Raw genomic sequence first — 26,441 nt, forward strand, 5'->3', positions numbered from 1 at the left:
TTGTTAATATGGTTTATCACATTGATTGATTTGCATATATTGAATAATCCCTGCATTCCTGGGATAAACCTCACTTGATCATGGTGTATGAATCTTTTAATGTGCTGTTGGATTATGTTTGCTAATATTTTGTTAGCAATTTTTGCATCTATGTTCATCAGTGATATTAGTCTATATTTATCTTTTTTGTGACATCTTTGTGTGGTTTTGGTATCAGGGTGATGGTGGCCTCGTAGAATGAGTATGGGAGTGTTCCTCACTCTGCTATATTTTGGAAGAGTTTGAGAAGGATAGCTGTTAGCTCTTCTCTAAATGTTTGATAGAATTCGCCTGTGAAGCCATCTGGTCCAGGGCTTTTGTTTGTTGGAAGATTTTTAATCACAGTTTCAATTTCAGTGCTTGTGATTGGTCTGTTTATATTTTCTTTTTCTTCCTGGTTCAGGCTCAGGAGGTTGTGTTTTTCTAAGAATTTGTCCATTTCTTCCAGGTTGTCCATTTTATTGGCATACAGTTGCTTATAGCAATCTCTCATGATCCTTTGTATTTCTGCAGTGTCAGTTGTTACTTCTCCTTCTTCTTTGCTAATTCTATTGATTTGAGCCTTCTCCCGTTTTTCTTTATGAGTATGGCTAGTGATTTATCAATTTTGTTTATCTTCTCAAAGAACCAGCTTTTCCTTTTACTGATCTCAGCTACTGTTTCCTTCATTTCTTTTTCATTTATTTCTGATCTGATCTTTATGATTTCTTTCTTTCTGCTAACTTTGGGGTTTTTTTGTTCTTCTTTCTCTAATTGCTTTAGGTGTAAGGTTAGGTTGTTTATTTGAGATGTTTCTTCTTTCTTGAGGTAGGATTGTATTGCTATCAACTTCCCTCTTAGAACTGCTTTTGCTGCATCCCATAGGTTTGGGGTCGTCCTGTTTTCATTGTCATTTGTTTCTAGGTATTTTTTGATTTCCTCTTTGATATCTTCAGTGATCTCTTGGTTATTTAGTAGTGTATTGTTTAGCCTCCATGTGTTTATATGTTTCACAGGTTTTTTTCCTGTAATGGATATCTAGTCTCATAGCGTTGTCGATGGAAAAGATACTTGATAAGATTTCAATTTTCTTAAATTTACCAAGGCTTCATTTGTGACCCAAGATATGATCTATCCTGGAGAATGTTCCATGAGCACTTGAGAAGAAAGTGTATTCTGTTGCTTTTGGATGGAATATCCTATAAATATCAATTAAGTCCATCTTGTTTAATGTATCATTTAAAGCTTGTGTTTCCTTATTTATTTTCATTTTGGATGATCTGTCCATTGGTGAAAGTGGGGTGTTAAAGTCCCCTACTATGATTGTGTTACTGTTGATTTCCCCTTTTATGGCTGTTAGCATTTGCCTTATGTATTGAGGTGCTCCTATGTTGGGTGCATAAATATTTACAATTGTTATATCTTCTTCTTGGATTGATCCCTTGATCATTATGTAGTGTCCTTCTTTGTCTCTTGTAATAGTCTTTATTTTAAAGTCTATTTCGTCTGATATGAGAATTGCTACTCCAGCTTTCTTTTGATTTCCATTTGCATGGAATATCTTTTTCCATCCCCTCACTTTCAATCTGTATGTGTCCCTAGGTCTGAAGTGGGTCCCTTGTAGACAGCATATATACAGGTCTTGTTTTTGTATCCGTTCAGCCAGTCTATGTCTTTTGGTGGAGCATTTAATCCATTTACCTTTAAGGTAGTTATCGATATGTGTGTTCCTATTCCCATTTTCTTAATTGTTTTGGGTTTGTTATTGTAGGTGTTTTCCTTCTCTTGTGTTTCCTGCCTAGAGAAGTTCCTTTAGCATTTGTTGTAAAGCTGGTTTGGTGGTGCTGAATTCTCTTAACTTTTGCTTGTCTGTAAAGGTTTTAATTTCCCGTTGATTCTGAATGAGATCCTTGCTGGGTAGAGTAATCTTGGTTGTTGGTTTTTCCCTTTCATCACTTTAAATATGTCCTGCCACTCCCTTTGGGCTTGTAGAGTTTCTGCTGAAAGATCAGATGTTAACCATATGGGGATTCCCTTGTATGTTATTTGTTGCTTTTCCCTTGCTGCTTTTAATATTTTTTTCTTTGTATTTAATTTTTGGTACTTTGATTAATATGTGTCTTGATGTGTTTCGCCTTGGATTTATCCTGTATGGCACTCTCTGTGCTTGTGGACTTGATTGACTATTTCCTTTCCCATATTAGGGAAGTTTTCAAGTATAATCTCTTCAAATATTTTCTCAGTGCCTTTTTCTCTCTCTTCTTCTTTTGGGACCCCTATAATTCGAATGTTGATGCGTTTAATGTTGTCCCATAGGTCTCTGAGACTGTCCTCAATTCTCTTCGTTCTTTTTTCTTTATCCTGGTCTGCAATTGTTATTTCCACTATTTTATCTTCCAGGTCACTTATCCGTTCTTCTGCCTCAGTCTTTCTGCTATTGATTCCTTCTAGAGAATTTTTAATTTCATTTATTGTGTTGTTCATCATTGTTTGTTTGCTCTTTAGTTCTTCTAGGTCCTTCTTAAATGTTTCTTGTATGCTGTATTTCCAAGATTTTGGATCATCTTTACTATCATATTCTGAATTCTTTTTCAGGTTGACTGCCTATTTCCTCTTCGTTTGTTTGGTATGGTGGGTTTTTATCTTGCTCCTTCATCTGCTGTGTATTTCTCTGTCTTCTCATTTCGCTTAACTTACTGTGTTTGGGGTCTCCTTTTCACAGGCTAGAGGTTCATAGTTCCCGTTGTTTTTGGTGTCTGCCCCCAGTGGGTGAGGTTGGTTCAGTGGGTTGTGTAGGCTTCCTGGTGGAGGGGACTGGTGCCTGTGTTCTTGTGGATGAGGCTAGATCGTGTCTTTCTGGTGGGCAGTACCGCATCCGGTGGTGTGTTTTGGGGTCTCTGTGAACTTATTGTGATTTTAGGCAGCCTCTCTGCTAATGGGTGGGGTTGTGTTCCTGTCTTCCTAGTTGTTTGGCATAGGGTGTCCAGCACTGTAGCTTGCTGGTCGTTGAGTGGAGCTGGGTCTTCACGTTGAGATGGAGATCTCTGAGAGAGCTCTCGCCATTTGATATTACATGGCTCTGGGAGGTCTCTGTGTCCAATGTCCTGAACTCAGTTCTCACACCTCAGAGGCTTAGGCCTGACACCCGGCCGGAGCACCTAGACCCTGTCAGCCACATGGCTCAGAAGAAAAGGAAGGAAGAAAAAGAAAGAAAGAAAAATAAAATAAAGTTATTAAAATAAATAATAAAATATATATTATTAAAAATAAAAAGGTAGTAAAAAAAAGAAAGAAAGAAGAGAGCAACCAAACCAAAAAACAAATCCACCAATGATAACAAGTGCTAAAAACTATACTAAAAAAAAACCCAAAAAACCAACAGAAAGAACCCTAGGACAAATGGTAAAAACAAAGCTATACAGACAAAATCACACATAGAAGCATACACATACACACTCACAAAGGGAGAAAAAGGAAAAAAAATATATATATATATGTATATATAAAAAAGGGAGAGAGCAACCAAATCAATAAACAAATCTACCAATGATAATAAGCTCTAAATACTAAAGTAAGATAAACATAAAACCAGAAACAAATTAGATGCAGAAAACAAACCCCAAGTCTATAGTTGCTCCCAAAGTCCACCACCTCAATTTTGGGATGATTCATTCTCTATTCAGGTATTCCACAGATGCAGGGTACATTAATTTGATTGTAGAGATTTAATCCACTGCTCCTGGGGCTGCGTGGAGATATTTCCCTTTCTCTTCTTTGTTCACACAGCTCCTGGGGTTCAGCTTTGGATTTGGCCCCGCCTCTGCGTGTAGGTTGCCTGAGGGCGTCTGTTCTTCACTCAGACAGAACAGGGTTAAAGGAACAGCTGATTTGGGGACTCTGGCTCACTCAGGCCAGGGGGAGGGAGGGGTACAGAATGCGGGGCGAGCCTGCGGTGGCGGAGGCCCACGTGACGTCGCAACAGCCTGAGGCTTGCCGTGTGTTCTCCCGGGGAAGTTGTCCCTGGATCACGGGACCCTGGCAGTGGCGGGCTATACAGGCTTCCAGGAGGGCAGGTGTGGATAGTGACCTGTGCTTGTACACAGTCTTCTTGGTGGCTGCAGTAGCAGCCTTAGCATTTCATGCCCGTCTCTGGGTTTTGTGCTGGTAGCCATGGCTCGTGCCCATCTCTGGAGCTTGTTTAGGTGGTACTCTGAATCCCCTCTCCTCGTGCACCCCGAAACAATGGTCTTTTGCCTCTTAGGCAGTTCCAGACTTTTTCTCAGACTCCCTCCTGGCTAGCTGTGGCGCACTAGCCCCCTTCAGGCTGTGTTCATGCAGCCAACCCCAGTCCTCTCCCTGGGTTCTGACTTCCAAAGCCCGAGCCTCAGCCTCCAGCCCCCACCTGCCCCCGCACGTGAGCCGACAAGCCTCTAAAGCTGGTTAGTGCTGGTCGGCAGTGATCCTCTGTGCGGGAATCTCTCCGCTTTGCCCTCAGCACCCCTGTTGCTGTGCTCTCCTCCATAGCTCTGAAGATTCCCCCCACCCACCCTTCATCTCCACCAGTGAAGGGGCTTCCTAGTGTGTGGAAACTATTCCTCCTTCACAGCTCCCTCCCAGAGGTGCAGGTCCCATCCCTATTCTTTTGTCTCTGTTTTTTCTTTTTTCTTTTGCCCTACCCAGGTATGTGGGGAGTTTCTTGCCTTTTGGGAAGTCTGAGGTCTTCTGCCAGCGTTCAGTAGGTGTTCTGTAGGAGCTGTTCCTCATGTAGATGTATTTTTGATGTACTTGTGGGGAGGAAGGTGATCTCCACGTCTTACTCGTCTGCCGTCTTGAAGCTATCCGCATGTGTCTTTTGGAACTGTGGTTTTCTCTGGGTATATGCCCAGTAGAGGGATTGCTGGGTCCATCCTTTTTAAATATGTTCTTTCTGATACTAACAGTCCTCTGAAATGAATAACAGAGTACTGCTTTATAAATACTAATTACTGACAGAAGGAAAATATGCTGGATTGTATTATTTAATTACAAGAGGCAATGTGTCCCCCTCTCTGCCTTATTAAATGATGACTTTACTCTTACTCCCAGAAAAGAATTATTACTATAAGCATGATACGTTAAGCCCAAAATATAATGAGCTGTGTCTGGTTGATTTGGAATACATCATTTTCCATAACATATGCTATTCTTACTAATCATTTTCTTCTCCCCATTTTTCAGAACAAATACAGTCAATTCATATTAGGCATTAGCCTTTCTTATTTTTGCCCTTTATCTCTTCTGAGTAACTTTGGCCTCTGGTAAACTAGTTTCAATAAACTTTCTGAGATCAGCTTCATGAACCAGGAGGCCTAGACTGGGTCAATATGATTCCAGTTATCTGAATCAAAAGTGGAAAAAGTCAGTCAGATGCTTATCCTGCATACTGCCAAACATCTGGTTGTATTTGGAAACATTCATTAACAAAACATGTGAATGATTGACAACATTTTTCACTTCTTATGTATCTGTCTGTTGGAGTATAAAGACAACCTTGAAAAGTTACTACATAAGAGAAAAAAAAATGTAGTAAGGTTATTATAGTTTCTAGAAACTATAGCGTGATTTTATCAGCATGAAAATGCTAAATTTATTTTTTATTGTAACATGTTGAATTTTCCTTTCTAAAGAATCTAATATGACTGCCTTGTTGAATGTCAGAATGATCTATTTTGGGGGTTAGCTAAAAACTATTTTGAGTAGAAACCTAGAGATATAAAATTAAATTAAGCAAGGCAACACTCCATGGCCCTATATATTAATGTTGGCAGAAGGTAAATCTGCACCACTGATGGAAGCTGGCTCATTATATGTGCTCTTTCTTGAGTCTTTTGCTGTATTAGATGAATGAATAGTTAATAAAATAAAAATTAATTTATTTAGAATTGAAAAGTATTTGGAACTCTGATTATGACATTACAGTCAAGTTGTAAAGTGAAAAAATACATACTTTCTTAAAGATGAGTAAGGCCAGACACTATAAAACTCTTGGAGGAAAACAGGCAGAACACTCTTTGACATAAATCTTAGCAAGATCTTTTTTGACCCACCTCCTAGAGTAATAAGAATAAAAACAAAGATAAACAAATGGGACATAGTTAAACTTAAAAGCTTTTGCACAACAACGGAAACCATAAACAAGACGAAAAGACAGCACACAGAATGAGAGAAAGTATTTCTGAATGAAGCAACTGACAAAGGATTAATCTCCAAAATATACAAACATCTCATGAAGCTCAGTATCAATAAAAACAAACAACCCAATCCAAAAATGGGCAGGAGACCTAAATAGACATTTCTCCAAAGAAGACATACAGATGGCCGACGAACACACGAAAAGATGCTCAACATCACTAATTATTAGAGAAATGCAAATCAAAACTACAATGAGGTACCACCTGACACCTGTCAGAATGTCCATCATGAAAAAATCTACAAACAATAAATGCTGGAGAGGGTGTGGAGAAAAGGGAACCTTCATGCATTGTTGGTGGGAATGTAAATTGATACAGCCACTATAGAGAACAGTATGGAGATTCCTTAAAAAACTAAATATAGAATTACCATATGACCCAGCAATCCCACTACTGGGCATATACCCAGAGAAAACCGTAATTCAAAAAGACACATGCACCCCATTGTTCATTGCAGCACTATTTACAATAGCCAGGACGTGGAAGCAACCTAAATGTCCATCAACAGAGGAATGGATAAAGAAGATGTGGTACATATATACAACAGAATATTACTCAGCCATAAAAAGGAGCGAAATTGGGTAATTTGTACAGACGTGGATGGACCTAGAGTCTGTCATACAGAGTGAAGTAAGTCAGAAAGAGAAAAACAAATATTGTACATTAACACACATATGTGGAATCTGAAAAAATTGGTACAGATGATCTTATTTACAAAGCAGAAATAGAGACACAGACATATAGAACAAACATATAGACACCAAGGGTGAAAGCGGGGGTGGGATGAATTGGGAGATTGGGATTGACATATATACACTATTGATACTATGTATAAAATAACTAATGAGAACCTACTGTATAGCACAGGGAACTCTACTCAATGCTCTGTGGTGACCTAAATGAGAAGGAAATCCAAAAAAGAGGGGATATATGTATACATATAGCTGATTCACTTTGCTGTACAGTATAAACTAACACAATATTGCAACTATACTCCAATAAAAATAAAGTAGGAACACTTTAGACTCTTGAGAGGTTTTTAGTGATGTGTATGTGTGTTACAACTTTTGAAAATCTAGTATTAGCTTGAAAGGGTGAGTGAGTGGGAAGTTTGAACTTGGTATAAAAAGTAATATGAAAACATAGAAAGAACATTAAATTAGCAGGTGGGAGACCTACAGTCTGATTAAAGATATCCTTTGACTTGATGTAAAGTTCTTAGAAAAGTCATTTTCCATCTCTGGGATACAGATTCCTCAATAATAAATGAGGGTGTTTGATTATATGATCTCCAAAATCTGTTGTTATACTAAAATTCAATGATATATTCAAAAATTATGGTTAAGTAGTTCTAATGTTATACTATAAGTAATAATGAAATACAATCTATTTATGAAAATCAGATTTTATAAGCTGGATTTTTAAGAAAATATCTCTTTGTGAAGAATGACATTTTCCCATGAATTAATAGCTCAAAAAATGTATGATTCAGAATTCTACCAAAGTATTGCATTGTATCTTTAAGATCCAAGAGAGATCTATTTCTATTCCTTACAACCAGGATCGTGTACATCGTGTCAAGTTCTCTTCAAGGTATGTGTCTCTGATTTCTATATTCAGATTACTCTGATTTACTGTCATATGGGAAATTAAAGCTTATCTATTTGATACTAAGTTCTGTGTGAATTCAAAACTAAAATATTAATGACAACATAGTCATCAGTGATATCACCGGCCCATATTTAAAACCTTAAAACTGCAACAATCCATTAACTAGATCTTTCACCTTTGGACATACTGCAATCTCAGTGTTATTTAGTTTGATGATTAGCTGGTAACATTCACAATTTAATAACAGAAACAACAGTGAATTCTTGGACAGTGTTCAATTAGTAATTTACAATAAAAAGATGTGAAGTTTCATGTGTATCATGTACACTTCAATTACATGATATTCGTGATGTACTACATGATAAAACACACACAATCGCTAACCTCAGAAGCTAATGCCACAGAATGGGCAAACCTAAAATAACCTATAGGGAAAATCAAATCTAAAACTCAATATTATAGCAATATTTTATACCAGTCACTGTAATTTTTAACTCTGTAGTATTGATAATCTTCAGTAATTTTCAAAGATCATGTTTCATATTTTAGATGTATGCAATGTGTTATATTTGAATGCTAAATTTTAATTTAGATGTTCCTTGAAAATCATACCCCTTCCAACTCCAACTCATAGTGGAGAGAACTTAACCTATATTCATTCACTCAGTCATTCAGTAAATACTTATTGAGTACTTACTGTATTCAAGATTCTGAACAGTATGGTCAGATGGCATAAAGCTGATAGTATTTAGTATGTATATTCTTATCTTATTATTCTTTAAAAACCCCATGTATTTGTGTCCTTAGATTTAACTGGTGTGCAGAAATCTTGAAAAATTTTAAAGCAAGATTGGGAACTTTCTCTTACTATGCGTTCAGTGAATGAGTTGTCATGATCCTTCTGACAACAAAGGGGGAGAAATCAGTTTAGTTTTGTGTATCTGTTTTGGTATCATGGGGTATGATATAAAATCAATATAACTGATAAACATGGGGTATATAAAAATCAATATTGCTATTAAACTGGAATTGGTTGTTCTTATTACAAAAAAGGGTTTTGAATTTATGAATTGCAAATATATTTACTTTAAATATGGTTATATTTATGAAATCAATTTAACTGAAACTTAAGTCTTTCCTGAAATTTGGGGTCATAGAAAAGACTCTTGTCTGTTCTAGGCCTAAATCAATAACCAAAGTCCTTCCTATATAGAAATTCCAAAGCAGCTATAAAATTTAGCAGCACTGGTCCAAAGAAACTTTCTAAATATTCCCTGAATTTGAATAGTGAAAACTAAAGTGTCCTATCTATTTATCCATATATCTAAATTAGGAACAGGACATTAAAAAACACAAATTCCAAACATTTGAGATCAGGATTATAATAGTGGAATATTTAACATAAAAATAACTTAGTTTTTATCATGTTAAAATACTCACATATACTATAAATTTATGTTTCTTGCTGTTTTACCCAGGTAGTAATAATGTCTGAATATTAGCTTAAAGAAAGTTCGTAGGACTTTTTAGAAATAAATATGATATGTGAAGGAAACATACTTGTATAGAGACAATTTTTTATATTTTGGAAATTGTTTCTCTCTTCTAGATAAAATAACAGGTTTGGGGAAATTGGAAAATATTACTTAAGCTCTACTTCTTTTTAGTTTGATATATACCCATATACTTAAAACTTTTGTTGGTCTTGATGTGGAGTTGTACATTCCCTTTATGGATGTTAGGATGTGGCACATGCTTTTCTGTCTTTTCATTAGTGTTCCTCAGCGGTCTCTTTTGGAACAAGCTCAGAAGCCCATTGACATCAGACAAAGAAGTTCGCAAAATCCTCAAAATTGCCCAGCAGCATCAGGTGATTCAAAGCACAAAGTTTAAACAGTCAAAACGGAGTTAATGTTTAATAGTTTATTTTGCAAAAGTTAAGAAAGAATTTCAAGAAGGAATGAATCAATAGTGTCAGGGAGGCCAAGTAGGATTAAGACCAGGAGGCCATTGGATTTGGCAACTAGGTGATCAGTGATGACCTTTGAGAAATGGAAAGTAATTTTTCTGAAATTTCTTCTTTCAGTTGGGTAGTAGTTAAAAATGTGTCTAGGGAGGCGGGAGGGGGGGTTCAGCTTTAGTTTCTATACCATGTGTGAAAAATCTGGGAAAGGAATTTGAGAGAGGCTTCTACAACAGGCTAAAATTTATAGGCAATCTTTAGAATATTGAAATATTAAATGGGGTAGTTGCGGGCATGTGTTTTATTTATCAGTTTGTTATTTCACCTCCCCAAAGTAAGATATATACAATATCTCTTAAATGTTAAAAATTAATGTAGTTACTCAAAATGAAAAATTAATCAATAAAATCATAGAAAATAACTTTACAAACTGTGATATGAATTTCAAATAAGTATTTTATTTTATGATGTACTTTTGAGAGAGTTTAAATGAATTATAGATTTGTGAAATATCAGATAAACAAAGTGAAAAGTTATGCCTTGGGTCATAAAATCTGGCACTATCTACTTTTAAGCAATTCAAGTAAGTTAAGTGAGGGAAAAATGCCTGACTGAGTCCCCAAGTCGTCTGTAAAATATAGCATATAGATTTTATTAAAATGTCAATAATTAAATGGATATATAGGTACACTGTATGAAAATCAGATAGTCGAAGACCTGAATTTTAAAATCCCATTCTTCTTCTTAGGAGACTCAGATAATGGCCTAATTCTTTTAAATGGTAGTGTCCCCTTGTGCAGAAATATTATCTTGTGAGAAATAAGATAAGCCTGTGTGAAGAGAAACTTTAGGACTTTTTTCCCCAGAATCTTTCTGGTTTGACTAGTGTTAATTTTGCTAATACTGAAGAAACAACTAAAACTTTAAGGTTTATTCATATTGTATATTTTGAAATAAGGAAACTCTGGACTAGGCCTCAAAGCATTTAGGAACAGTGGTGGGAGGGAGAAAGGGAGAGTATCTGTGTAGATAATAGCTAAAGTTCTTTTTAGCTCTAAAATTCTATTATTTTATTGTGTGTGCTACATAGATGATTTGAAGTTCCCATGAGACTGCATACTTCATGATGCAGGAAATCAGAACACCTTACTACAAATTTGCCTCAAAATCTCAGACATTCACCCAAACTTCTTACTTAGCCTAATGACACACCAAAAGACCTGAGAGAAAATAGTTTCCTACGGAAAGATAATAAATTGCAAAAGTACAACAGTGTCAGAAGATGTGAACACAAATTGTAAGATGTGTTTAGTACAAAGGCTGCAAATAAAAGAGGGATAGTACTATTTATCTTCAAATTCCAAGCACACAAAAACAATAAAAAGGGACTTGAGAGTCCCCTTAGTGAAGCTTTTTCCAAGTACACTCACCCAGATTTACTGATCTTTGAGCCTAAATATTCTCACTCTATTTTAACCACAGATGTTATTTACTATACCACAAGTCTTAATATCAAAAATCCAGACTTCTAATCCAGGCAAATTTGCATTTTAAATGGAAGTATTTACACTATAGAAATGAGCTGTGCATTGTGATACAACTAGCAAATGTGGCTATTAAAATTAAAACTAAAATGAAAATGAAGTTAAATTTTAAATTCAACCTCTCAGACACACTGGCCATATTTCAAATGCTCAATAGCCATGTGTGGATAGTGGCTACTGTATTGGACAATGCAGATACAGAACATTTCTATTACTGCAGAAAGTTCTATTGCAGAGAGCTTCTATAGAAAGGTTCCTGGCTTTATAAAAAGGGCTAAGATTTGCCACTTTTCAGCTGTTCACTTCTCAACTGTATTGAAATACTTGAAGATATATCATTGAGTAGAAATTGGGGGATTAAGATTCAAGAGTCAACTCTCCTCTTGAAAGTTTTGTCTAATCTATCATCTTCTAATATACTGTTGGGCTCTTTTTCTACTGGTTAGTATGGGAGGCCAGAAATACCACCCAGCCCTTCCTATTCTTGATACATTCTCTTTTTTTCATGGGACTATCTGTATACCAGTCTTATTGTGTACCTTGTTACACAGATAGAGAAAAATACCTAGCAAGTGTACACTTAATACTGAAAACAGAAAAACCATACAGGTCTAACAGAACAAACCGTGAGCCTGTCACTACCTGTGAAAACAGAACATAGGATCTTAGCCCCATAAGAATTTATCAAGTGATATCTCCAGAATGGAAAGAGGCTACAAGAAAAATACCAAGGGATTGAACTGGTACACTATAAAAAAGAAGTCAATGGCTGTGATCACAACTGTTACTAATGTCTTTTTGGCATTCCACAGAATCTTCTTCTGAGGAAGAGAGCCCTGTGACCAGGAGGAGGTCCCAGTCATCACCACCTTATTCTACTATTGATCAGAGGTTGCTGGTTGACATCCATGTAGGTTTCCATCTTAACTCTTAACACATTTATATCTGTTCTTTTTAATTTTCAATTTCTTTTAACTTACATATTTTCATCTTCATTCGAGGGAAAGGCTAAAGTGTTCAGTTTTTAAATTAATCTTTCAAATATATATTTCTATTGGTATGTCAGTATGCAGAATATGAAATCTAGAAATTAAATTTAATCGATGTAAAAACATTTAATGTAAAATATTTTGTGATGTAAAATATAAAAACATTTAATCGATCATAAAATATTTTACTTTCACATTCTTGTGTCAGATCATATTCAGGAGAGGAGTGATAAAAAGCTATTTGTAGAAACTAATCTCAAATTAAGGAGTAAGGTTTAGGTGCTCAGTTTTTGTCTAATATCATTTCGTGGATGATGAGGCAATGAATGCATAAAGATAAAACATTTAGCGAAAAATAAAATGCTTTCTAATTTCATAAATAAAAAGGCCTTCTAATTATTTTTGCAGTGTGCTTTCAGATCATTCTGTTTTACTTTTGTAATTACCTCTACCCTACTACACATACACCCCTTTCAGATTGCTCAGAGGTTGCTTATAGGACACATACCATACTTAAAGGTGAATTTATATTAATTTACTTCTTAGAAGTGTTTACATTACTTTAATACAGCCTATGTTGTATAAAACTAGAGCTGGGAAATTAACATATCAATTTTAAGAGCTAATCCCAATATCAAAGGATAAAACAAAAGGAAAAAAGTGACTATCTTCTCTAGAATGTTAAATTATCTGTTCTCTTCTCCAGCACCAAAACCAAATGTCTAGTTCTCAGCAGATAAGTAGGACTAATAAAAAACAAAGTGAGTAAATTTTGCCCTGTGTGATCCAGAAAGGCCATTAATGATCATAGCCTGAGGTTTGGGTTTTGGCAGCTCATCCTCACAAAAATGTTGGCTCTATATAGTGAGTGAACATCTTCATTTCAATTGAAAATACATTTTAAAATATTATCAGCCTGGAAGCTTTCCAATCTAGAAGAAAATGAAAGGCTACTAGAGACTACATTAACCTTTCTTGTGCACACAGGTTCCAGATGGATTTAAAGTAGGAAAAATATCACCCCCCGTTTACTTGACAAATGAATGGGTAGGCTATAATGCACTCTCTGAAATCTTCCGGAATGATTGGTTAACTCCTGCACCTGTCATTCAGCCACCTGAAGAGGATGGTGATTATGTTGAACTCTATGATGCTGGTGCTGATACTGATGGCGATGATGATGATTCTAATGATGCTTATGAAGATACTTATGACCATGACAATGGCTGTGATGAGTTGGATAACCAGGTTGATCAGGCTAATGATGCTGGTGAAGACCAAGATGATGACGACAATGATGAGGTTGTTGATGACAAAGGCAATAATCCTGATGATGCTCCTAGTTGGCCAAGGTTGGTTTTTCTGGATTACTTGCATTATCCATATTTTATAATTTCAAAACTATTTGCATCTTTGGTTTACTTTCAAAATTTATTACCAAGAGGGCAAATGAATTGCACTTGCATGTTGGTAAATGGTTGATTTTCAACAATAGATTTTAAATTATTTTAATGCAAAACACTTAATTTTGCATTTCTTGTAATACTATATTTTATTAGCATTCAACTATTTATTATGTTCTTTATAACTGGAATTGTCTGGGTGTTTCTGTTAAAATTAATGCTACTGAATCATTCTACCCTGTAAGACACAATGAGTGTGAGAAATGGGCTGACAAATTAAGTAGTGTGCCTCTTAATAATTGTAAGTTGAACCCTGATGTTTGTGAACAAAATCTCTAAATTTGCTGAGAAAAATGAAGTGCAAATATGATACTCACTTGATAGTTTTAAGCTCCAACTTACTAACATAGCATTATCCTTGGGATTCTGAAAACTGCTGTAACTAAATTCAGTGCTCGTTCAATTTTATCTTCTTATAGAGTAGCTGCTCAAAGTGGTAATATTTAGTGAAGTAGTGTTTTTGGCATACCACCAGTATGCTATATATATATAGTTACTTGTTCCTGCTCTATAAGCAGCTAGTGTGTTCTTATTTACATGTGCTTATGGTTTGTATTTAAACTGCTCTCAAAGGTGATTCATTAATATAGTATATTTTTAGAAAAATAATTAACAGTGGGAGAATTGTTTGCTTTATAATATTGAAATCCATATTTTGTTTTGTTAATTTTCAAATGTTGCTGGGGATATACATGACAGAACAGACTACAATTCATTCAACATTTTTTTCTTTTTTGCCAACTAAAAAACTACCAGGAATTCTGTTCTCAAATTCATTTGCTTTTAGAATTATCATAGGTACATATTTATGTTGTCCCTTATGCAAAAGATCATTGAGACATTTTGCTAAGCTTGGTGTTCTTAGCAAATAATTAAGTGACTATCTTAACTTAATGAGATCTATATTACTGAACTTCCTGGTGATAATAGTAGAACAATCAATGGAAATCTGTTGCAAAGCAGACAATACACATGTTAGAAAATAAAGGCATGTGTTTAAATTAACATAAATTACATATATTATAAGAATTATTTAAATATGTTGTGGTTGAACCAAAAATATGGGCTTGATCATTCATGTGGCTGTGAAGTTGCTAATGCATGAAGTAGTCTACGGTTTAAGAAAATAAAACATATTATTGCTACTAACCTAACACATGTTCCTAATAAAGGATGCAAGTTCTCTTCCATCTGCCATCCAAATGCAGCTAGGGAATTGACAGTGGCTATGGTGTTAATTCAATATTTAAGATTGACAGGACATAGGGACATTTTTCATATCTATATCATACCAGTAGTGTTCACATAGAACAAAAACATGCCTGGAGATAGTACATATGTGTAAGGCATCCTAATTTTGTTTCATTTGTTGACTTTCAAATATGTTTTTGTTGGGTGGTTTTCTATCATTAATCGGATCTTGTTATCAGGCCAAGCTGTGGCAGAGGTGGAAGCTACAAGCAAGATGGTAAAGATGGAAGTGATGGAGGGGAAGGAACTTTCAGCAGCAATGGAAGCCAGAGAGCTAGTAGAAGCCACGGAGGAAGTACAGCCATTGGGGGCAGTGTAGCCATTGGAGACCATGAAGGACACAGAGCCAATACAGGCAGTGGAAGAAGATGCAAAGACGGTAATGGAAATGAGGGAGTCAGTGGAACCAATGAAGAGAGTGAAGCCCTTGAACTCAATGGAGAAGAAAATTGCTCAGAGATAGATGATCCAGTATTGGAGAGACCAGTATCCCAGGAATTTGAACATAAACCAGAGGTAATGCGCCATTTGAAAAGGAGAATGAATTTCTCTCCTTGTGAATGCGTTCTTCATGTGATATGTCATATTTCCAGCCATTACAAATATATTTTAAACTTCTATCCCAAAGCCTTAAAGATTTTTAATTATAGCTCTAGATAGATCTTTATTTCTTCTAATATGGATGGTTCCTATTTTCTTCCAGGGACAAAAATATCCTATTTGTTTACCTTTATTACTCAGATCACATGCTTGGGATAGTGTCTCTTAACACATACATTTTTCTGGGAGGTTTTATTGTGATAAAATACACATAACATAAAATTTTATGTTTTAACCATTTTTTAAGTGTACAATTCAGTGGAATTAAGTACATTCACAATGTTTTACAACCATTACTACTATTCATTTCTGGAAATTTTTTATCATCTCAAACAAACAATTAACTCCCCATTATCCCTCCCCCGAGTCCCTAATAACCTCTATTCTACTTTCTGTGTAGGTACCTTATATAGGCAGAATCATACAATATTTGTCCTTTTGTGTCTGTCTATTTCACTCAGCATAATATTTTCAAGGTTCATCCATTTTGTAGCATGTATCAGAATTTCCTTCCTTTTTAAGGCTGAATAATATTCTGTAGTATGAATATATCATATTTTGTTTATCCATTCATATGTTGATAGACACTTGGGTCATTTTCACCTTTGGCTGTTGTGAACATTGGTGTACAAGTATCAGTTGTTGGAGTCCCTCTTTTTAATTCTTTGAGCTATATACCTAGGAGTGGAATTGTTATCTTCTATTTTAACTTTTTGAGGAAGTGTTAACACATACAATTTAAAACAGAAGTAGTGTACTGTGTTTAGACAATTATTTTGTCATTCACAAAATATTTACAAACTTTATAGATATGTTTTAAAATACTCAGGTAGCTTCACATATGCTAGATAAATAGGAATTATCACAGAGATTTCCTGGAACACGTGGTTTTTGAACTAATTCTTGACAAATGGGGAGTATTGGATATCTGAAAACAGAGATGAGATTCCAGACAAAGGAAAAATCATGCCAATTTACTTTCCCAGCCTATTGTCCTATCATAACTAGCTTAGAAGATGCCACGATTTTCATGAATTAGTGACCTTGTTCAAGCACTTCCCTTTGTCTATAAGCCTTCCCCTTACCTCTTCTCTGCTTGTGAACTAGTCATCCTTCATGATCCAACTCATATATCATCTTTGACTTCCCAAGGCAGAATTACACACCTCTTCATCTGCACATGCAAGCATTTTGCCCATCGTTTTATTTTAGTACTTATGACTTTGTAATTTATTTATTTGTTTACTTGCTCTTCTGTCACGATAGATTGTAAACTCTTAAAAGGCAGGAACTATTTTTAATCCATCCTTGATTACTTTTTGTTACCTACTCACACAATCTCAGGGTCCAACTTAGGGCTTCGTCTATGGCAGGCATACAGTAATTACGGAAGAAATCAATGAAGGAAGGAAACAAAGAAGACAAGGAAGGAGGAAACTCCCTAGATGGTTTCCAATGGGAAAGCAACATCAGTGGGAAAGTATCTATGTCTGCCTCTCTATCTGTCTATCTATCTATCTACCTATCTATCTATCTACCTACTTGTCTATCTATCTATCTATCTATCTTTCCATCCATCCATCTATCCATCCATCCATCCTACCTACCTACTACCTACCTACCTAACTGCCTACCTACTTATCTTAATTAAAGACATTAAAACAGGATGTCCCAGCACAGTTTTCATAGCACCCCTGGGTATCTCCAGTTATCTTAAGAAATGTTTTTGACATTTACAGAGTGAATGGATCTTCTTTTTATTTTAATTTTAAAAGGACATGTTGCCATACAACACTTTTGTGGCAGGAAAGGTCATAAAAACAAGTCTTTGACAGGGCAGCACAACTGTCTCAATCACTGTTTAGAAACAAAGAAATGCTTATCAGCAAACAGGCTTACCAAAAACTGTTGGTATGTTTTTCCACAGGATATGGCATCCCACATAAATTCTGTCACATTTTGTGACTTTTATCCTTGAATTTCTTCTCTGTAAGTTAATGGAATCTGGTTAAATTTTCACTGAAGCATGTTCACACTCTTGAATTTGTGTTAGTTGATTTTCCATCATTAACTTTGTCATTTGACAAAATGGAAATGAATCTACCATAGCATAGCTGAATGTAAGCTTTGGAATCAAACAGACTTTGGCTTCAAACTCTGATCCTCTTAGTTATCTCTATGACCTTGAATAAATTATATAACTTTGCTAAGCTTTAGTTTCCTTGTAAGTAAAATGGAGATAATCTTACTTACTTTTGGGGTTGTTGCAAGGATTCACAACAATATGTAAATAAGATGCCTAGCAGGGTATCTAATGCATAGTAAAAACTCCACAAATTTTAGGTCCGTAAATTATACAGCTAAGGAGTTCATGCTCCTTGAATTCCTACTTTGGCATCAGTTGTCTCAATATAGGTTAGTTATTTCTTTTCTGATAACATTGTTGAGTTCTACTGGTAAATGTGGATTTTATAAGGATAAAGAATTATAAGATGTTACAAATTTTGTATTCTCTTTTTCAAATAACCCCTAGGCATATCATATTTCTCTCACTGTTAATTTCCTAATAAAGTCAAAATAAATTTTTAATCATCTTTTAGGAGTCAGGTGGTAGAAGTGAAGCCTCAAATGCCGTTGCCTCAGGCGCTGCACCTGCAGCACCTGGTGATGAGAATGACACTATGGACATATCAGAAGTATCAACAGAATCAGGTTTTTCTGCCAGCCACTCATCTCCTTCCAACGGTTCTGAAGGGGCCGCAAATGCTGACTTTGCCAGTGCCATCTGTAAGTGTATTTAATATAATCTCCAAACGCTGCAGTCTGTTCACATATTAAATACAGTGTTTGGCCACTGGTTCATTATCAGAAAAGAATCAAATCATTCTGATACTCAGTTGACATGAATTCAGATGGATGTGTATATATTTTTAAATCTACTCTTCACTTAGTCTTTATGGCACCTAAATTTGAATTACAATTGAGAAATTGGGTCCCTCATCTGGATTTTACTTGCAATCTAATCACAGTAACTTGAAGTATATTCATATTCAGAAATGTATTCTGACCATCTTGATTTGTGTTACCTGATGGTTTAGTATTTATAGAAATTATAGCTCCAATAAAAAAATAAAATACAATAAAGGAAAAGGAATTTTTCTAAGCTATGTCTCATTTGTGGAAACACTCAAGCGCATATGCTGTAAGTTCTCTCAATATCTTCTCTTCACAGTACATGCTGGATTAGTGGAAGTACCTGAGAAATCATCTAAGCAACCCTCTGAAGTCAATGTTAACCCACTCTATGTCTCTCCTGAATGTAAAAAACCACTAATCCACATGTATGAAAAGGAATTCACTTCTGAGATCTACTGTGGTTCTTTGTGGGGTGAGTTTGGTTTCTTAAAACTGAGTTGTTATATTTTAAAGAATATATTTTTATCTATATAGCAAACTTGTGAAAAATCATAGATGTAAACATGTGTTTGCTATTGAAAAACTGTACATTTCCAAGTATATACATATATACACATACATATACACACACATACACACACACACAGTAGTTAACTTGCTTATTTATTTATTTGCTGATTTATTTTTACTCAATGCAGTTTGCTGTTTGAATTACTCCCTACCCTTTTTATTCTGTTTTTCTTTACGGCCCGAATTAACTTGGCTAAAATATAAAATCGGACTAGGTTATGATTATTTGAAAATTCAAGCTTAGTATTTTTAATTTGGGCAGAATGCAACATATAATACCTAATGAGATATTACAAGAAATTTCTTCAGGTTCTTGTTTTTAAAATATCTTGAGGATTTGTAGAGAAAGTTCCTTGTGTAATATCTTAACTTTGATAGACTTTTTCAACCCTTTGTTCCAGAAGAATTATAACCACATTGGTAATGCTGAGACAATATTTTACCTCAAGCGGGTCTGAATCATAAATTAAACAGAATAAATGAATGCAAGGAAGGGAAAATCCAAAATAAATGCCAACCTCCTACCTTCAGTTTCATAGATTTGCTTAATGTATGATTGAACAGGAGACAGAATTTTAAATTAAAAATAGAGCAGTGTAGCAAACATTATAGTTACGTGGATTAAACAACTTGGGAAAAAATAAGCCATCCTCAAAGTTCTACTAATATAATGTATCAGATAACAAGAAAGCAAAGTTTACTTCATTATCATTTCAGTCAGGCAACTACCCAGAGATGAACTTAATGTCTAGTAACTCATTTTTATCATTTGTCATTTTATATTTTGAAAAATAAAAGATTATAATATGTGTCAATGTGGTAGACTGAGATCCCCAAAATGGCTGCTGCCAGTGTCTCAGTCCTCAGGGGGGTCCCAGCTGCCTCATGCCTCTCCAGGGGGATTCTCTAAGAACAACAAGTGGTTCTGACCCAGGCATCTTTCACACTACTGCATCTGCCCTGCGTCATGCCACTTGGAGCATGTGAGATTTTGTGCATGCCCTGTAAGAATGAAATTTCCTTTTCCTATAGCCCCCCAGCTCTCCTGAACATAAGCCCCACTTGATTTTCAAAGGCAGATGTTCTAGGAACTCATCTTCCCAGTGCCAGACCCCCAGGCTGGGGAACCCAATGTCGGTTTCAGACCCCTTGCTCCTTGAGGAGAACCTCTGTGGTTATGATATCCCTTTTGTTTATGAGTCATCGACCCTGGGGTGTGGGTCTTTACTAAACCACATCTCTGCCACTCCTTTCCATATTGTTGTGGCTCCTTCTTTATGTCTTTAGTTGTGGAAAATCTTTTCTGCTAGTCTTCAGGTCATTCTGATAGACAGTTGCTCTGTAAATAGTTGTAATTTTTGTATGCCCATGGAAAGAGGTGTGTTCAGGGTCTTTCTACTCCACCATCTTGATCCTGACCCCCATTTGAAGTATATTCTAACTTTACTTCAATCTGCTATTTTAGTCTTTTCATTCAGTCTATAAACAGTGCTTCTATTAGAATGAATAGAGCCAGCACACAAATAACAGAGTGTAGGAGTGTAAATACATGAAAGTAGAAACTAATTTTATAGGCATTTAGCAATATAAGTTTTTTTTAATATATGTGTGAACACAGAATCACTCAATTTAAAAACAATTTACATGCAATTATTCTAAAAGCATTAAAACCGTGTTACAGTTAGCAATGAGAAATCAACTGAATTGAAGACTTGATATATACTAGGCATCTTTTTTATTTAATGGTAACTTTCAAAAAGGTTGATTGATTTTTATAAAGTTTGGGACACTACTAAAAGGTGCTGAGATATACATAAAGTTCTATTTGTGTGATGGCAAACAAGACACCAGCCAGTAGAATATTGCCAGAGGGTATTATCTTCAATATTTTAATGAAAATAAATTTGTTCTGTTGGCAGAGAGTTCATTTTTACACAGAATGAAATTAACATTAGCCTAAGATGATAAACGTCATCTTTACATAGATGAGCACACTGGAGTAGCAAAAATACTAGTATAAATTCAATTATAAAAATGTAATCTGAGCTAATATAGCACTTTTCTTTTTATATATGAACAGGAGTGAATTTGCTGTTGGGAACTCGATCAAATCTGTATCTGATGGACAGAAGCGGAAAGGCAGACATTACTAAACTTATAAAGCGAAGACCATTCCGTCAAATTCAAGTTGTAGAGCCACTCAATTTGCTGATTACCATCTCCGGTTTGTTTAAGAACTAAAATTAACTGAGTAATTATGCAGATAAATTAGGTTGCAAACTGGGCTAAAGACTTTCTCAAGTGGAAGTATTCATAGGAAAGCACTTTAAATATAAACTTTAATTGGGACACCAGGCTTTCCTACTTGTATTTTCTTACCTATTTACAATTTAAACTTCTGACTCTCCTTTGGTGTCTGGATATTTGATTGTAATGTACCTGTCCTAGGTCAGTGACAAGAAAAACCATGCCATTTGCATCCTTTCACATCTTTTCTGAGGAGCCACCTACATCTTCACAACTCACAGCTTCACCCACCCATGCACACACGACCACACTAACCTCCACTATATACCTTTCTTGTGTTAGAAGCAACAAAGAACAAAAAGGACAATAATTGGATAAAAATGAGACTCTGTTGTCTCTGCCACAGCCGTATAATAAGGGCCTACAGATAGGACTAGTAACAAGAATGGATCCCCTAAGATCTCTCCATTCTTCCCACGTAGTAGTTGAACTTCTTAGTTTTGGTCAGTCAGATCCTGAACCTTGAAATATGAGAGAACAAGTATATGGATGTTAATAATTATTGTGATTACTAAACAGTACTTGGTATCAGGAAAGCACTAACATTAATGCTGACTTTAGGCAAAAAAATGACTGCTGAAAGATTAGGAAAAATTTTTTAAATGGTTTGACTGTAGAATAAAATTATGCTAATCACAGTAATTTTATGTGTTTATATACTTCCTGTCTGTACCTAATAACGATATTGCACATTAATTAATGATTATGTATAGTCCTAAATATGATTAACTTTGCTTTAAGTTTTGGTTAGAGAAATCCTCTACAGATATACTAAAGTGTCATGATTGTTTGGTCATTCATTTATAGTTGCTTGAGGCACACAGAAGCAACATTTAGTTTTTGAAAACATCTGGGTGGCTTACAGACTGCACATCTGGATAACAGATTTCTTTACTTTTTATCCAGCTTTCTCTAACCCAAATGTTCTCTTTTTAATTCTTAAGTTTCTCTTAAATGTGGATTATTTTTGCATCAAATAGTACTGAGAACATCAGTATAGAAAGATATCTAATAGTTTGGAGTTCAATTTTATTTTACCATTTGAGAATAGAATGGCAATAGATATAGATGCTTGAATTCTAACACTGCTCAAAAATGTTGTGTAAAAATATATTTAAGATTAATTACATAAATGAGAATCTTATTGTTGGGCCCAGAAATCTTACAGTCATAAACCCTAAAAATTGAATGTAAAGTCACTATATATGAAAAGAAATGTGTAATTTTAATGGCTTGTTTTTCTGAAGGAATTGTAGGAATTTGATGGGACTTACAGTTAGAAAATTAACGTTAAAGATAGATTGGGCTGAGAAAAAATAATGAAACTGTTCAGTTACTTCGTAAGTATACTGGAATGAAAGAGTACAAAGACCCATCTCACTGGCCCAGAATGCCTAACAAGCAATACATAAGACACCCTTCTCATATATACACACTACCAGAGATAGCTTCTGGGTCTCTGAATCCCAGAAAGGTCATGACTTAGATAAGAAGCTAAGGTACAAATGAATGGATGGTGATTCTGTTGCCTGCACAGTGGCAGCCTTAACCTGTCCCAAAGAAGTATTTTACATTTACTTCTACATAGGTAGCTGGTAGACACTTCAGCTATCTCTTGGAAGTGAGAGACTAAGAGAGACTTTGCTATCATATTTCTCTAAAGGGAAGACTCTGATGCAGCATAGATTTTTAAAAGTGCTTTTTTACTTTAATGAAAACATTTGGTTAAAAAGACAAAAATACTTTTACCTTTTCTGTTCTTCTAATATATAAAAAAAATAGACTGAATTGAAACATTGTATCTTTTCTTATCTATCAGGCCATAAGAACAGACTTCGGGTGTATCATTTGACCTGGCTGAGAAACAAGATTTTGAATGATGATCCAGAAAGTAAAAGAAGACAAGAGGAAATGCTCAAGACAGAGGAAGCCTGCAAAGCTATTGATAAGTTGACAGGCTGTGAACACTTCAGTGTCTGTAAGTCTCATTTCATATTTACTATAGCTATATAAATTTTGCTTCCCTTCATTTGGTGAAGAACATTATTGTGAAAGGCAAAGTAGAGAAAGAAAAGAATTTGCAACTTCAAATACAAAAATGAGTGAATTTCACTGAGAAACCTTTCAGGTCTTTTATGTCACAATCATGGCTGTTATTGAGAAAATATAGATTGACTGAAATAACTACTGGAGTTAAGTTTAGTTCACTTTCTCACCTTTCTTCCCTTCCCAGCCACTCTAATTAGTTCATATGAACTGATATTTCTTCCTGCTTCTATCTAACTTCAATTATATAAATGGTGTTGATGTATCTTCAATAACCTACAAGGAGATTTATATGACATTATCGTTCCTTGGAACAGCAATAAAATAGGATCACATAATAATTCCTTTTTTCAAAATCAGAAAAATCCCTCTTAATACTGACTAGGAAACTTTACCATGAGTCAAAAAGAAAACTCATCAATTGTCTGCTGGCTCTCATTCCCACTGTCGATATTCATGAGTATAATTGCTAAATATTTCCTGTCTGATTACTGTGTTTTCATATCCCCTGTCTCTTCACAACCATCCACTGTGAAATGGAGTAATAAATCCAAGGTCTTAGAGTCCTGCTCTAATCTGTCAACAACTTGGAAGTAATGTTATCCAATTCTTTCTATTTCTGAAGCAAATCCCCTCTACTCTCAGCCTTTGTTTTCTTCTTTCCTCTTTACTAATTGCCTGTGAGGCAGAACTAGTGGCATAGGTAAGAGATAGCTGGAATCACATAATATGAGTTGAGGCAGGATATTTCTATACTGACTGACTGTTTCTGTTCTGCGTGCAAAGAGCCTTTCCGAGGATAGGTTTCCATATGTGTGTACATATGTACACAAACACCAATAAAGGTAGGAATGAGCACCCAGACAACTTAGGCATCAAATAAATATACTACTTTCTTCTAGTTTTATGTATCACTAATTTCCTCCAAATCCTATTACATAAATGTGGTAGCCAGAGGTGAAAGATATTCCCAGATGTTAACCCAAAAGTTTATATAGCAGAACTGCCTCTTACTAACTTATCGAGTTTTTAGTTCAATAAGAGAGAGTTTACAAAGATAGTCACCTTGCAAATCTGTGCTTTTGGTAAACAGATGGACTAGTTTAGTCTAGTTTTCCTGGCTGACCGCATTCCAACCCATCCCAGCTCTCATAACAACCAATAACATTTGTCCTACTGACAGGTGGAACAGTAGCACTGTTACATAGGAGGACAACAACATAACCATACTTGCATGGTATTTTCATAGCCTTCCAAGGTCAACAAAATAATAGACCGACATCAGTTACCGTCGTATATTAAAATTATTGGAACTATTTGCTTTACAAAGAATTCCTTTGCTTCTTGGGGATTTATTAATCATGCTTCTTTGACCTACTTCTGAACAGTTTAAAAAAAAAGAAAGCAAAGCTAAACTCAGGGAGACAGAGACACAGAATGAGAAAGAGAGAAGGAGAGAGGAGGGGAGGGGAGAGGAGAGAGAGAATTCGTATATATTAGTCTCAGATGAAGTCTGGCTAGCGAATACAGAAGCAGTGTCTCTGCCAAAGAAGCGGGGTTTTAGCGCAAATATAAATCTAGAAGTAGGACAACATATTTCATGAGAGCCAGAAGGTCTAGCCAAGAGCAAGCATATACTTTTTATATATTTTTCTCTTTTTTAATTAAAAAAAGGCTCTATTGAAATAATTTACACATCATAAAATACATCCCATTAAAGTGTACAATTAAAGGGTTTAGGGTATGTTTATAGAGTTGTGTAACCATCACCATGATCTAATTTTCATCATTCCAAAAAGAAACCTCATGTCCATTAGCAGTCACTCCATATTTTATTCCTCTTACCTTATTCCCCTCATAGTCCTAAGTAGCTACTGATCTACTTTCTTTGCTGTGGATTTGTCTTTTCTCCACGATTTATTTAAATGGAATTATACATTATGTGGTCTTTTGTGACAAGCTTCTGTCACTTAGCATAATGTTTTCAAGGTTCATCCATGCTGTAACCTGTTCAACATGTATCAGTATTCCTTTTTATTGCTGAATAGTATTGCATTGTATAGATATATCACCTTTTGTTTATTCAGTTTTTTATACATCCATTGTTTTATACGTTTGCACTTTTTCCACTTTTTGGCTATTAGGAATAATTCTGCTATGAACATTTTCATACATGTCTTTGTACATTGGAGTGAATATTTTCTTTTCTCTTAGATAGTACTGCCAGAATATTTTTAAAAGTGACTGACAGAACTGTTTTACATTGCCATAAGTATGAAAGCTCCATTTTTCTCTTCATTCTTACCAAAACCTGTAAATGTCAGTCTTTTGATCCTAGCCATCCAAGTGGGTGTAACGTGGCATCACATTATAGTTTTGATTTGCACTTCCCTGATGAATAATGTTGTTGAGCATCTTTTCAAGTGTTTATTGACCATTTGTATATCTTCCTTGGCTTATTTATCTTTTTGTTATTGAGTTGTAAATATTCTTTATATATTCTGGACATTAGACCTTTATCAGATATATGATTTGCAGATATTTATTCCCGGTCCATACTTTGTCTTTTTACTTTCTTGATAGTGTCCTTTGATATATAGAAGTATTAATTTTAAGGAAACCCAAATTATCTGTTTCTTTCTTTTGTCACTTATGCTTTTGGTGTCAAATATAAGAATCTATTGCCAAAAAAAAAAAAAAAAAAAAAAAAAAGAATCTATTGCCATGAAGGTTTATTCCTATAATTACTTCTAAGAATTTCATAGTTTTAGCTCTTACATCTAGGTCTTTGATCCATTTCAAGTTAATTTTTGTACATGGATTGAGGTAAGAGGTCCAATTCATTTTTTTGTACTTGGATATTCAGTTGTCGCAGTACCATTTGATGAAGAGATTATTCTTTCCCTATTGAATAGTCCTGGCACCATTGACCA

At 35.1% G+C, this 26,441-nt stretch overlaps 1 protein-coding gene across 6 annotated transcripts in view; it reads left to right on the forward strand.

Moving 5' to 3' along the window:
• The window catches only part of NRK (Nik related kinase), a 142,280-nt gene that overhangs the window by 102,312 nt on the left and 13,527 nt on the right, over positions 1-26,441 (forward strand). For 4 of the 6 annotated variants that reach the window (XM_061177973.1, XM_061177968.1, XM_061177969.1 and 1 more), the window contains 9 exons: positions 7,774-7,841; positions 9,635-9,729; positions 12,179-12,276; positions 13,343-13,707; positions 15,249-15,585; positions 18,270-18,456; positions 18,902-19,057; positions 21,236-21,379; positions 23,282-23,440. In XM_061177973.1, coding sequence (XP_061033956.1) covers positions 7,774-7,841; positions 9,635-9,729; positions 12,179-12,276; positions 13,343-13,707; positions 15,249-15,585; positions 18,270-18,456; positions 18,902-19,057; positions 21,236-21,379; positions 23,282-23,440 — 1,609 coding nt within the window. The remainder of the gene's footprint in view (positions 1-7,773; positions 7,842-9,634; positions 9,730-12,178; positions 12,277-13,342; positions 13,708-15,248; positions 15,586-18,269; positions 18,457-18,901; positions 19,058-21,235; positions 21,380-23,281; positions 23,441-26,441) is intronic. The other 2 variants (XM_061177971.1, XM_061177970.1) reach the window with 2 other exon arrangements.

This window comes from Eubalaena glacialis, chromosome X, assembly GCF_028564815.1.
Source record: "Eubalaena glacialis isolate mEubGla1 chromosome X, mEubGla1.1.hap2.+ XY, whole genome shotgun sequence".
Taxonomy (NCBI): Eukaryota; Metazoa; Chordata; class Mammalia; order Artiodactyla; family Balaenidae; genus Eubalaena; species Eubalaena glacialis.